Here is a 15,089-nt window from a genome sequence, read left to right on the forward strand (position 1 = left end):
GAGCGAGGGAGTGGGCCTAGGTGTCTAGTCTGGTGAGTACACTGCGGTGGGGAACGAAGAGCGCGGCTGGCCCTGGGCCGGCAGGAGAGCCTGGGACCAAGCCTACGCGATCAGCGAGTAGGGGTCGAGCTGCTGAGACCCAAAGGGCAGCAGGGGGCTGAGCCCCGGCCTAGGCGCCGCGGAGATGTCCGGCTGCAGCGCTTGTACTTGCGGCGCAGTTACCGCGCGACTCATCACCTCTTCGCTTGCCTCCGCGCAGAGAGGTAACGAAGTAGTCCCTCGCCTGATTCGTGGCGCTAGGGGAGCGGGCTGGGCGACTGGTGGAGACCCCGGGGAGGGCAGGAGGCCTTCCCCCGGGGGTAAGAGGGGATGCTTGGTGCTTCGCCTGACATCCCCACTTTTCCCTCGGGATGGGACTTTGGCAACCTTTGGAGCGGCTGTTTACCAAATTTGAAGTAAACTCCTATGCTCGCCCGCGCACCTTCAGGCCGCCTGACTTTGTGACCGGATTGTGGTCAGTTCGCAAAAACCCAGAAAGAGGCACAAAATACTCTTTTCCCTAAAAAGTGATCCCGGAGCCTCGCCGGGGACCGCCGCCTGTCTCGGCTGCGGCTCCTCTTTCGGAGACCAGCCGGGTACCCCTTGGGCTGGTTGGGAGATTCCAGGAGGGGCTCGGGTGAGGAACTGTCGCTCCTTGGGGTTTCCCAAGGCCGTGGGGCTCCGGGCCGGCCGGCGGGGACGCAGGCCGCGCAAGGCCGGAGGTGCTACTGTCATTGTGCGGCCACCGACACCGGGACACACAAACTGAGCTCCCGAAACTTAGCAGCAGGGAGCTTGGGGAAGGTGCCGCAGGAATTCTTTTTGAAATACTTAAATGTATTAGCAGTAGTTTGCCGGCTTTCCCAAGTTGACAGTTTCTGAAAGGTGACACTTGTTTACCTTTCCTTTCTGTTTATCGGGAGCTGAGAACGAGTGTCACCCCAGCTAAGAGATTCCGGAAAAGAACCCATTTTTCTCTTCCCCAAACCAATGAGTAGATTTTGTTAAAATCACAAACTTCTAGACCAGGTCTTTTTGTTTTTGCTTTCCAGTTTAGGACCCTTGCATGCATAAAAAGCCCTCTTTTTAAAATTTCTAGATAAATTATAATAGTCTTAGTATTTACTAATTATATATTTTCCAACAGCTCTATTTACTTCATAGGGAGGGATTAAATCATGTAATGTGTGTAGGAGCATTTTGTAAAATGATACATAAATGTAAGATAATTTGTCCCAGGACGCTGTTAAACCTTAACAAGTAGATATCCCTGTTCCAGGAATTTGATTTGCTGTCACTGGAAAATGACCGATTCATTTTTCCAGCAAATATTTGATCAGGACCTACTACCATTCGTGTACCATTTGTGCTGGAGGTAGAATGAAGAAGCCCTCACTCTCAAGTTTAAAATATAGTTGAGTAGAGAAGCAGTAAGCAAGTAAACGAATAATATAGTTTCTAGGAGTGGAAAAAGTTCTGTGTATGTTCTTTGAGCAGGGAAGACGTCTTTGAAAAAGTAATTGGTCCTTTTTCAGCCAAAAGCCACTGAAAACTATGAATCATAGGAGATAATGCAGTTATTTTTTTTCTTTTCAACATGACCACTATTTAAAAAATTAACATCTATCATGAGGTAAATCACAAATTAATGGCTTAATTAAAAATTATTATCTATTTGTATATGAGTTAATATAAATTTGCCACAGGTTTTTAAAACTATAGTACCATTGTTTTCACTGTAAAGGTATAAATTAAACTTCAAATATGTGATAGCACGGACTGTAGGTATAGAATTTCATATTTTTACATGACAGTGGTTCCACATTCATTTAAGATTTTTCCCAAACCTTATTTATGTAAAATATTTAATTTCCATAACTGAAACACTAAAAGTATGCATAAGTCTACAAGATTTAAAAAAAAGCAGCCAAGAGAAGTTATTTTTATTTAAGGATACCTGGAAAGAAGAAGGGAGGGAAAAGATGGAGAGAGAAAAATCAGGATTTGATTTTGGCTAATTTATTATTATTATAAACAATAGAATGAAGAGCTTTATTAAAATAATCTAACAAGATATTGTGGGGGAATTTCCTAAACAGTGAGTTAAGAACAGAAGGGGAGATTTCAGAGCTCCTCTGAAGTACAGGGCTATTCTCTCTTCCCATGGGCCTGTCTTGTCAGATTTTTAAAACTCTAAACAGTAATTTGAAAAATAATTATTTGGTTAATTGTGTTACTAGATACTGGATTCCGCCCCCCCCCCCACCCCTGCCACCTTGGGCTATATCTATCCAATTGAATGTGTATTCCCTCACTACTCTCTTTGAATCTGAAACCTATAGTAAAGTAGAAATTTAAAGAAAGAATATTTTCTTGTCAGAATCATTAGTTTTTCAATTTTGATATGTTTTTAAAACTGTACTTTGAATATATATAGGTCAATTTGCATTCCAAATGTAGGCTTTCAGAAATTCTTAATTCTGTTTTTAAATCTGAATGACAAATCTTGATTTGAATTTGGCTATCAGAATTGTGGGATCACATGTGACTCGATCTCTGGCTGCCATCTCTCGTCCATTCCAGGCGGGTGGCCTCATGAAGGTCTAAATGAATATGTGAAGATGTTCAGACATGTTGGCTTCCGGAATTTTCATGATAGTTATATAGTGCCTATCTTAACAATTCTCAGCTTAATTTAAATTCTCTTTTTGTAGTTAAATATAATGCAAATTAAATAAAGCATCTTTATTTCTTGCCTTGCAAACCATTTCTTAAGCAACATTTTTGGCATATTCTCTTCAGGTCATCAGGCAAGCCGTAGTGAAAACCCATCAAATATTTTTAAACGTGATGAAAGTTATCATAGGAGAGGATTATTTTTCTTTATTAAGGTGTATTCAGATTTCATGAAACAGTGATTTAGTATAAAATGACAATTTGGGATTAGTAAAAGCAATAAGCAACTACCAGGTTGCCAGCATTGTGAGTTTTTGTTGACATTTTTTTTCCAAATAGTATAGGAGGTTAGAAGACAGGTATTTCATTGAACATTTATTTTAATTTGCTGTTTTATTGATTGTTACACACTTAAATATTGTAGTATTGTCACCAAATAGATTATTTTAAATTAGTTCTCTGTTTCTAAAATATAAATTAAAGATTGGTGTATTTTTTAAGTTGAACCATTTGTATTTTTACTGGAGAGTGCTTAATTCAAGATTGAATATAGGATGTCAGACATTTAAAAGTTGAATAAACTACTCTTCTACTTTTTAATAGCCCTAAACTGCATGTACTTTACTCTGAGATTTTTTTTATAAAAATAGGTGTCTCTGAAACTCAGAAAGTAGCTCTATCTGTATGACAAAAGTTTTATAAAATGGCTGCCTTGATGCCAGGTAACAAAAAGTAGCTCTATTTGTATGACAAAAGTTTTGTAGAGAGTTTAACTTTTAACCGTCTTTTATCATTGGGGCCAAGTAGTCTTGCAAAATATGATACTTTACACAAAATAACTTCCTCTTTTTTGGCTTCCAGGGCTTCTTCACTTGGGATTCACGGATAAAATTCAGTGTCTGTGAACTTTATTTTCACTAACCTCTAACTGAAACATAGCATTCCTTTAATTATGAATGCAGGCAACAAACCACAGTATTAGCAGTATCTGTTAATTTGTCACCAATCGAAATCACAAATACTTTGATACCACATTACGGTTTTTGCTGATATCTCAAAACATTGTTTATACTTTCACTGCTTTGAAATTATGGCAGTTTTAGAATGGCTGTTAGAAATTTAATTTAGTTTGTTAATAAAGAAGCACTTTAAAAATATTTTGATGATTGTTTTCATTTGTTATATTATCTTTTATACTTTTAAACACATTCTGAGAAAAGGTTCATCCATCCATAGGCTTTACCAGACTGCCAAGGGGTTCATGCACAAAAAGGGTTCAAAAAAAACCCCACAAATGCTGGTGAGTTTGCTGCAATGATTTATATTTTCTGTGAAGATTTTATAAGATTATTAAATGACGGGTCAGTTTACTTGTTAAGCACAGTGGTTTTAAAAGTGTGGTCCGTAGTATAGCAGTATCGTCACGTGGCAACTTGTTAGAAATGTATTCTTGAGTCCTGTACCAGATCTTCTGAATCAGAGAAGAGTCCTGCTTCCTGAGTTTAACAAGCCCTCCAGGTGATTCTGATGTACACTCAAGTTTGAGAACCACTGATTGAGTAGTTGTGGCATCTTGTTGGAATCGCCCACAGATTACATGATGTTAAAACAACACTACAGTATCATACCCACCAGAGCCAGCAAAGAAATTCTTAAACTCAGAAGTTTAAATCACATGAACATAGTTTACAGAAAGTATTTTCTGTGGTGACTATATTACACTGATTTCATGTTACTTGAGAAATTTTTTAAGGTGAAAATCTTATTTTTTTTTCTGTTCAAATAGACTTTAAAGGGTCATATTCAAAATTTTTGTTTCTCTTAAGTTCCTGAAGATAATTTCCTTTCAGCTTACTTTCTAATAAAATTTGATATAAATTGTTAAATACTATTTTAAATTATGTATTTTATTGTAGAGTAAATGGGAAATAATACACTCTGGTACTTCAAAGTTAAGTTTTATTCTAAACATCCAAGTACAAATAGGCTTACATAAGGGTTGTTGTAGTTTTCTTTGTGAGTATATTATAATAATTCAATTTAAAAAGTTATACTTGTTAAGTAGATTAAATAATAAATTAGTTTGTTATACTGCCTCTCATAGGCTTGTGTTTTTTAACTTATGGACATTCCAAACACATTAACAAACATAGAACAGTGAACCTTCATATATCCATTACCCATCCTCAACAACCATTAACTTTCTGCATTCTTGTTTCATCTATCCCTCACACACACCTCCTTACTTTTTCTAGGCTTGCTTTTTAGTTTGACCTATTCTTTTTTTTTAAATACATTTTTTATTGTTAAATTTAACATATATACATAACAGCAATAACTTTCAAAGTATGATTTAACAAGTAGTTAGCAAATTTCAAAGAATGTTATGGGTTACAGTTCCACAATTTCAGTTATTTCCTTCTAGCTATTCTAATACCCTAACATCTAAAAAAAATTTATATGAAGATTCAGTATTTGTAATCCTTTGTTAAATCCTATCTTGTCTGTTGCTACCCCTTCCTCTCGTTTAATCACTTTCTTGATCTTCAGGGTGTTTAGGCAGTGACTACCCTAACTTGTTCATATTGAAAAGGGGTGTTGACATTATGGGGAAAAAGGGGCTGCATCTGGTTGTTCTTAAAGAGGCTTTTGCCTCTGGGTTTTAGGACTTGTCTGGCATAGGAACATTCTGGTAGATTTAAGTTTCTGAAAGATAAACTTAGTGAGTGAAACTTCTGTAAAATCTCAGATAGAGACTCATGTATTTCGGGACTACTATTGGTTAAGGCTTAGCGTACTGTGGCCATTTGGGATGTCCAGCTGGAGCTTGCATAAGAGTAACTGCCAGGATAACCTCTTCTACTCTATTTGAAATCTCTTAGCCATTGTAACCTTATTTTGTTACCTTTCTTTTTCACCCCTTTTGGTCAGGAAGTCAGTTTTCAATCCTTGGATGCCAGTTTGACCTATTCTTTAAAGCTATTATGTTCTTGGAAAAATACTAACATTTAGCTTCAAATGAATTAAAATTACCTTAAGTCTCAGTCTAATAAGAAAGTAATGGCCGTCCTCATTTCATGCAAAAAAAGGGGAATGTTATATTTTAGAAAAATTGAAATGTCTTTGAAAACATTACTTAGAAGAAAAATATCAAATGTAGGTTTTGTTCTTTTTTTAATATTCAAGTTCTGTAGTACTAAGCAAAATTTTAGTTCAGGATCTGGAGTGTTATAAACCTTTAACTCTTTTTTTGATATTCTTTGTGAATTTACATAGAGATGGGATGATTTGGTTCTTTATTTGTGTCTTTCCTGAGAAATTTGGTAGATTCATTTTTGTACTTTGCTGAACTGGAGTGGATGCCCTAGGGTATAACTAAAGAAATTAGTTCTGAAAGTATTCACAACCACATTGGAAAATTGGAGTTAATAAAACCAGTTAGTTATATAACTAAGCAATTTTTTGAAATTGTTTGAGGGACACAATTTTAAACCAGTGTTTGCATTTAGATACAGTGTGTGCACACATATGCATAATCTGCTAAAATCCCAAACAGGTGTAGAAATAAAAATTTAGAGTCTTAAGTTGGGGGAATCTTTTGGGGAATGAAATGTGGAGGCAAAACCAGTTTCTTCAATTTATTTACATATTAACCCACCTGCTCTTTTTTTTCCCACTTTATTATCTCCTAGCAGTACTCTGGTAAAAGGTGTTTCCTTTCCTTCTTTGTGATTCCTTAATATATGTTAGCTTATTCAAGGTTCTGAGTAGCTCTACAATACTGAAATCCATGGCATTTTATTTCCGAGGACCATTCAACTTATTTGTACAAAGACCACTTAAAAAAAATTTTTTTATTGTGGTACCATTTATACAATTTAACATTTTCCATTTTAAGCATTTTCAAGTATACAATTTCTTGGTGTTAATTACATTCACAATGTTGTGTTACCATAATCACCATCCATTACCAAAACTTTTCCATCACCTCAAACAGAAACTGTACCAACTGAGCATTAACTTCCCATTCCCCACTCCCACGCCTGGTAATCTGTATTCTAATTTCTGACTGAATTTGTATATTCTAATTTCATATAAGTGAAATCATACGATATTTGTCCTTTTGTTACTGGCTTATTTCACTCAGCATGTTGTCTTCAAGGTTGTTTGCAGCATGTTTCAGAACATCATACCTTTTTATGGCCAAATAATGTTCCATTGTATGTATATAACCCATTTTGTTTTTCCATTCATCTGTTTTTGGGCACTTGGATTGCTTCCATCTTTCAGCTCTTGTGAATAATGCTGCTGTGATTGTTGGTTAGCAAATATCTGTTCAAGTCCCTGCTTTCAGTTCTTTTGGGTATTTACCTAAGAGTGGGATTGCCAGGTCATATGGTATTTCTATAACTCCCTCCTAACTGTTTTCCACAGCAGCTGCACCATTGTGTATTCCCATCAACATTGTATGAGGATTCCTATTTATCCACATCCTTGCTAATAGTTATTTTAGCACATAACTTTTTAAAGAACATTTTTTAAAAATTGGTTTCTACTGTTACAAGTATTACCGCCCCCAACCCCCATCCGAAATGAAAGACAAGAGTTGCTGTTAGATACTTACTGTTAGAAATAATTTACTCTTATTCTTACTCTTCCAAGTAAGAATATAGGCTGTAAATGGCCTTTTTCCCCTTCAGGAGGTGGGGCAGATGTTGAATTGTTCATATGCTTTTTGACCACTTGTAATTCTTTTGGAATAGCCTGTTTGGGTAATATTCTACTTTTTTTGTCATTTTAAATTATTTCTAATTACCTGAGAAATTCATATATATATCCCCCTTTTTAAAAAATATAGAACATTATAGATAAAGCTAAAGTTTCTGTAATTTATCTTCATAGAATATATAACTTTTAAAAAACATAAATGGCATATTGTTCATGTTTTTGAAAAGTGTTTTTTTTCTTGCACAGCAATATTTTTGAGAGCTATCTGTTGATACATGTAAATTAAGTCTTCATTTTTTTTTTAAATAATTTCAAACTTACAGGACAGTTGCAAAAATAATGCAAAATCCATATGGAGAATTCCAACATACCCCACCCCCCCATACCCAGATCCACCAATTATAACATTTTACTCATTTGCTGTTTCATTCTGTCTGTCCATCTGTCTATCAATCCATCTATCAGTACATCTCTGTTTATCTATGTATCTATTTTCTAAATATTTGAGAGTAGGTTATATACATCATGCTCCTTGAAACAATGTTTCCATGTACATTTTGTAAGAACAAAGGTAATCATATATATAACCACCTGAAGTACATTTCTCAAGTTCAAGAACTTTAACATTGACATGAAGTTTACAGTCTGTATTCCAGTGTTTTCTTATGTCCCAATAGTGTTCTTTTGCGCCTTTTCTCCTCTAATCCATGTATTTGATCATGTACTGCATTTAATTGGCATTGTGTCTCTAATTGCTTTTTTAAATTGTGGAAGCACATATGCAACATAAACTTTCTCATTTGAACTGTTTACCTCTCAAACTTTGAAAGAGCCACACATTTGTGTGTCCTGGGTGGTCTCACCTCACTTCCAAAGGGTGAGCTCTGAAAGAAACATCTTCATTTGGTTGGAATCTGCCAAGGCCCAGGGCTGGTCTTTCTTTGAGAGGGTTTTGTCTCTGATACGGTCTCCTGTTTTCTTTAGCAGTGTCTACTATTGCTGTGGAAACTGTAATTTTTCTCAGCCTCCTTGGGATTTATGGAAACATGTCTATGTTTGTTGTATGGACTGACAGATTTTATTTTATTTTCAGGTATTTCTTGTGGTCGTATTCATATACCAGTTTTAGGAAGGTTTGGGACCTTTGAAACTGAGATTCTGCGAAGAGCTCCTTTTAGAACCTTTACAGAAACACCAGCATACTTTGCCTCAAAAGATGGGCTAAGTAAAGATGGCTCTGGAGATGGAAATAAGGTCATCATTTTATCTTTATTGGTACCTGTACACATGTTTGGGTTTTCCCCTAAAATAATTAAATATAATTATAATACTACATTCTGTTTTATGTTTCATTTAGGAAATATGAAATAAAATGATCTGAAGAATTTTGTGTAATTTTATTATTTTGTGTTTCAGTTTGAACTATAAAATTCTTTTATAAGCTTGCACTTAATAAGCAGTAATGAAATTTCTAAGACCCAGAAATGGTAAGGAAGGTTCATTAAATAAGCCAAGTAGTTAGTGAAATTGAGTTAGGAGAAGCCATCATCTCCTGCCTTCATACAACTCTTACAACGCGTGATAGTATAAATTCTGCTTCATCCTTTACTAAAAATCTTGGCTTTCTGATATTAATGTTGGGCTGTTTTGTAATTCGCAAGTAGATGATGGGTGATTGTATTGGGTGATTGAATCACTGTAGTTTTTTTTTTTTTTTTCATTTTGTGTATTTGATTAACATTTGAGCTATTACCATATGTTAGTCAAAATCCTAAGCACTTTCATCTTTACACATTAAATCCTAACATTGGTTCTCTAAAGCATGTGAGAACCCCTTAGAAGTGAGAGAAGTTAGCTTCAAGAATATTGAGTCCCTGCCTGCCAGTTCGATTTCATTGAAATATAATTTTCTACTGATAGTAACTTTTTTTCCTAGTGTTTATTGAGTCATTGAAAGAAAGCTGCTTATTAACATGCTGGGACATACCATGTGAAAAAAAATACAGATAAATACATGTGTTTTCTAGACTAATTTCATTTTCATTTTTTTGATATATATATATCTTTTGACACCAGTGACAGCAATATAAATTATATGCTAGAATTGTAAAAATTATAAGATTAATTATAAACTGTATTGTTTACATCTAAGTTATGTGTAAAATGGTTTCCTGAAATTAGTAATTGTCACTGTCTGTTTTTCTCTTCCACAACATTAGAAATCAGTGAGTGAAGGAAGCAGTAAGAAATCAGGCTCTGGGAATTCTGGGAAAGGAGGAAACCAGTTGCGCTGTCCTAAGTGTGGTGACTTGTGCACACATGTAGAGACCTTTGTGTGTAAGTATTGTTTCTTTTAGTGTTTTCCTTACCTTTTCTATAAATCTTTAAATTTATAGAAATATATAAATTATATAGACCAGAGTTATTTTCTCTTGGGCTTACATGATTCTCTCTTGTTCACCAGATACTGAAACTTCCCAGCAATGCTAATACTTTGAAGTGTAACAAAAGAGATAATTTAAGAAAAAATATTTGCTTCTTTATTTTGCTTAAGTGTTGTTTATTTTGAATTTGGATTTTGTGAGTTTTCATATATGTGGCCATTGGACTGTAGGAGAGCTAGCTTATCTTGTACTTACTACTACATTTTTCAAATACCTATTGATCAAAAAAAAAAAAAAGACATTATATAAAAACTAAGTAAATCCAAATAAAGTATGGACTTCAGTTAATAGTAGTGTGTCACTATGGATTCATTAGTTGTGGCAAATGTTGTATTCTCAACAATAAGGGAAACTAGGTGTGGGGTATACAGAACGCTAACAGTCTTGCAACTTTTCTGTAAATGTAAAACTATTCTAAAATAAAAATTTATTCAAAAAAAAAATACCTATTGAGCATCTCAAATGGATGGGAAGTCAGTCATTCAAATAAAGTACTTGTCCTCTCAAAGTATCTGCCAGAGGAAGTTAGCCCTCAATTCTAGTAAATGTCTGACAATTATTAGTGATTCAGACACTAAGAGGAGCAAGTAATTTTCTCTAAAATAGCAAAGGTACTGCTACTGATGTTTTGTTTAATGAATCAAATAGCATTTGTTTTTAACAAATTTGATTTGATATAATAACAAAATTCTAGAGTCTGTGAACTACACAATTCATAATGGCAGTGCAACATTATGTATATTTTAATTTAAAAAAATCTCCATTTTTTTAACCAGAGAAAGACTTCATACTTTACAGACCTAAAAAATAATTTCTTAGAATATAAAAGGAAAGAAACTAACATTTAGTGAATATCAATATGTATAATTTTATCCTTACAACCTCATTTTTGTCTGGACAGAGTTTTCATTTTTATAAATGAAGACACTGAGGCTTAGCAAGTTTAAATAACTCATCCAAGGCCACACAGCAGTGACACTTTGCTATTCAGACATTCTTAACTCCATTTATTTTAGGGATAAATAGCTCCTCTTGGGATTAGTTGAATTTACTTTTCTCTTATGCAGTGTTTTCAAACTTGACAGGTTGTGTTAATTATCTGGTGTGATTTTTAAACATTACAGATTCCCAGACCACTTCCCTAGAGATTAAGATTCTGTAGACCAAAAGGAATGGGTTCCTAGAATCTGAATGTTAAACACTTCAACCAAGTGTGGAAAACCCTACTTTAGTGTCAATTCAAGGCTGAGGTCTAATCAATTAAAGGCTGCGGTCTCTTTTCTTTAAGAATTTTAACTGGGGTGGGGTGTGGGAGTAGCAAATTTAGAAGGAAAGAATGAAAGAAGAGTACCTGCTTATTTAAAATTTAGTAACCAAACCATCTGTTGAACCAGATACTACTAGGCTCAGAAAATATACAGATGAACGTGATACTGTCCCTTTCCCCTGGAGTTTTACTGTGCAGGAATAATAGGCGTCAACATGCAATGAGCCCTCCTCCCTTGGTTTTGTACTCCTTTAATAAGTCTCTCCAGGATCTATACCTTTTGAATACTAAGGTCCTGTGTCTACTCATTGAAAATTGGGTCATCCTAGTACTAAAGAGAGTTATTCGCATCTGGTTATTTTATTTTGTTTGAATCTGGTATTTACTTCATACTAGTTCATAAACATCTTCTTATATGCTTTTTGACCACTTGTAATTCTTTTGGAATAGCCTGTTTGGGTAATATTCCACTTTTTTTTTTTTTCATTTTAAATTATTTCTAATTACCTGAGGAATGCATGTCTATATATCCCCCTTTATAAAAAATTTAGAACATTATAGATAAAGCTAAAGTTTCTGTAATATATCTTCGTAGAACATAAATGGCATATTCATGTTTTTGAAAATTGCTTTTTTTCTTGCTCAGCAATATTTTTGAGAGCTATCTATGTTAATACATGCAAGTCTAGTTTTCATTTTTTTAAATAATTTCAAACTTACAGGACAGTTGCAAAAATAATACAAAATCCATACAGAGAATTCCAACACACCCTACCCCCCCCAATACCCAGATCCACCAATTATAACATTTTACTCCTTTGCTGTTTCACTCTGTCTGTCCATCTGTCTATCAATCCATCGATCAGTACATCTCTGTTTATCTATGTATCTATTTTCTAAACATTTGAGAATAGATTATATACATCATTGTGCCAGTTTGAATGTATTATGTTCCCCCAAACACCATTATCTTTGATGTAATCTTGTGTGGGCAGACCTATCAGTGTTAATTAGATTGTAATTCTTGGAGTGTTTCCGTGGAGATGTGCCCCACCCAACTGTGCGTGATAACTCTGATTGGATAATTTCCATGGAGGTGTTGGCCTGCCCATTCAGGGTGGGTCTAAATTAAATCATTGGAGCCATGTAAATAAGCTGACAAACAGAAGGAACTCAGTGCAGCTGAGAGTGACATTTTGAAGAGGAGCTACAGCCAAGAGGGACACTCTGAAGAACACCCAGGAGCTGAGAGAGAAGCTGCAGATGAGAGACAGTTTGAAGACGGCTGTTGAAGACAGACTGTTGCTCTGGAGAAGCTAAGGGAGGACAAACGCCCCAAGGGCAACTAAGAGTGACATTTTTCAGGAACTGCAGCTGAGAGAGGAACGTCCTGGGAGAAAGCCATTTTGAAACCAGAACTTTGGAGCAGATGCCAGCCACGTGCCTTCGCAGCTAACAGAGATTTTCTGGACACCATTGGCCATCCTCCAGTGAAGGTACCCTTTGTTGATGGACACTTATGGCCTTAAGACTGTAACTTCCTAACCAAATAAACCCCCTTTTATAAAAGCCAATCCATTTCTGATGTTTTGCATTCCGGCAGCATTAGCAAACTAGAACAGTCATGCTCTTTGAAACAACATTTCCATGTACATTTTGTAAGAACAAAGATAATCATTTATGTAACCACCTTAAGTACAGTTCTCAAGTTCAAGAACTTTAACATTGACATGAAGTTTACAGTCTGTATTCCAGTGTTTTCATATGTCCCAATAGTGTTCTTTTGCACCTTTTCTCCTCTAATCCATGTATTTGATCATGTATTGCATTTAATTGCCATTGTCTCTCTAATTGCTTTTTTAAATTGTGGAAACACATATGCAACATAAACTTTCCCATTTCACTCACTACCAAGTATACCATTCGGTGGGATTTATCACAGTCACAATGTTATGCTACCCTCACCACAATCCATTACCAGAATTTCCCCATCACCCCATATGGAAACCTTATACCCATTATGAATTAACTTCCCATACCCTGCCCTTCCACTCCCAGTAACCTGTACTTTACTTTGTTTCTATTTGTTCGCATCTTCTAGTTATTTTGTATAAAGTGGAATCATTCAATTTTTTTATTCAAAAATTATTTTTTATAATCCAATTTTATTGAACTATATTCACAACAATATAGTCATCCGCAGTGTACAATCAGTTGTTCAGAGTACCATTATGTAGTTGTGCATTCATCACCAAAATCAATTTTTGAACATTTTCATTATCACACGCCAAAAAGAATAAGAATAAAAATTAAAGTAAAAAAGAACACCCAAAACATCCCATAACCCCCATCCCTCCCTATTATTCATTTACTTGTTGTCTCCATTTGTCTACTCATCTGTCTATACACTGGATAAAGGGAGTGGGAGCCACAAAGTTTTCACAATCACACGGTCACAGTGTCACAGTATAAGCTACATAGTTATACAGTCATCTTCAAGAATAAAGGCTACTAAGTTGCAGTTCAGCAGTTTCAGGTATTTCCTTCTAGCTGTTCTAGTACACTAAAAACTAAAAAGGAATATCCATAAAATGCATAAGAATAACCTCCAGAATGACTTCTTGACTTTATTTGAGGTCTCTGAGCCACCGAAACTTTAGTTTGTTTCATTTCTCTTTCCCTTTTTGGTCCAAGAGCCTTTCTCAATCCCACGATGCCAAGGCCAAGCTCATCCCAAGAGTCATGTCCCACACTGCCAGGGAGATTTACACCCCTGGGAGTCATGTCCTACTTAGGGGGAAGGATAGTGAGTTTACCTGCAGAGTTGGCTTAGAGAGAGGCCACATTGGAACAACGAAAGAAGTTCTCTGGGGGTGACCCTTAAGCACAATTTTAGGTAGGCTTAGCTTCTCCTTTGCAGTGACAAATTTCATAAGGGCAAGTCCCAAGATTGAGGGCTCTGCCTTCTAAATTGGTAGCCCCCAATGCTTGTGAGAATATCATTAATTCCCCAGGTGGGGAAATTTAATATTTCCACATTTTCTCCCAGTCCCTCAAGGGGGCTTTGCAAATGCGTTTTTATTCTCTGCTCACATTACTCTGGGATGTATCAGGGCTTCACACTAACCTGTACAAACCCACTAGATTTCACTGCCTGTTCAATGTTCCATGTAATTATGTTGTTTGAATAAACTGACCATACAAGTTAAATTATATAGTGTGCTTCAAAAAATACAGATTTTACACCTAATAAACATCTCTTCCTTTGGTCTCACATTTTACACCAAGTTGAAGTTTTGAAACACTGTCGATATCATCCTTTACTCTTTAATCTGATTTACCTTAGTCCGAGTTATGCATTCACCACCACTATCTATATGAGGACATTTCCATTTCTTCCACAAAGAAGAAGAGGCGAAGAAAGAAAAAAGAAAAAGAAAGGAAAGAAATGACAACTAAAAAGCAATAAAAGTAAAAATAAAATAAAAATAAAATACAATAAAAAAGATAACACCAATGCCAAGAATCCCATACCCCTCTCTTATATGCCCTACTTACAGACATTTAACTTTTGTATATTGCCTTTGTTACAATTAATGGAAGCATATTAGAGTGTTACTGCTAACTATGGACTCTAATTTGCATTGATTGCATTTTTTCCCCAGTACTACCCCATTTTTAACACCTTGCAAAGTTGACATTCGTTTTCCCTCATGTAAAAACATTCTTATATTTGTACATTCAATCACAATCATTAACCACTCCAGGTTTCACTAAGTTATACTGTTCCAGTCTTTATCTTCTGTCTTTCCTTCTGGTGTCCTACATGCCCCTAACCTTCCTCTTTCAACCATACTCACAGTCATCTTTGTTCAGTGTACTTAACAATATTGTGCCACCATCACCCAATATTGTGCTATCCATTTCTGGATCTA

General features: G+C 35.4%; 1 protein-coding gene across 2 annotated transcripts in view; it reads left to right on the forward strand.

Annotated features, from left to right (window-relative positions):
- The window catches only part of CLPX (caseinolytic mitochondrial matrix peptidase chaperone subunit X), a 54,443-nt gene continuing 39,354 nt past the window's right edge, over window positions 1-15,089 (forward strand). For both annotated transcript variants that reach the window (XM_037833686.1, XM_037833687.1), the window contains exons 1-3: window positions 1-263; window positions 8,537-8,697; window positions 9,663-9,780. In XM_037833686.1, coding sequence (XP_037689614.1) covers window positions 185-263; window positions 8,537-8,697; window positions 9,663-9,780 — 358 coding nt within the window. In that variant the 5' untranslated portion in view covers window positions 1-184. The remainder of the gene's footprint in view (window positions 264-8,536; window positions 8,698-9,662; window positions 9,781-15,089) is intronic.

This window comes from Choloepus didactylus, chromosome 4 (genome assembly GCF_015220235.1).
Source record: "Choloepus didactylus isolate mChoDid1 chromosome 4, mChoDid1.pri, whole genome shotgun sequence".
In the NCBI taxonomy this organism is placed as follows: domain Eukaryota; kingdom Metazoa; phylum Chordata; class Mammalia; order Pilosa; family Megalonychidae; genus Choloepus; species Choloepus didactylus.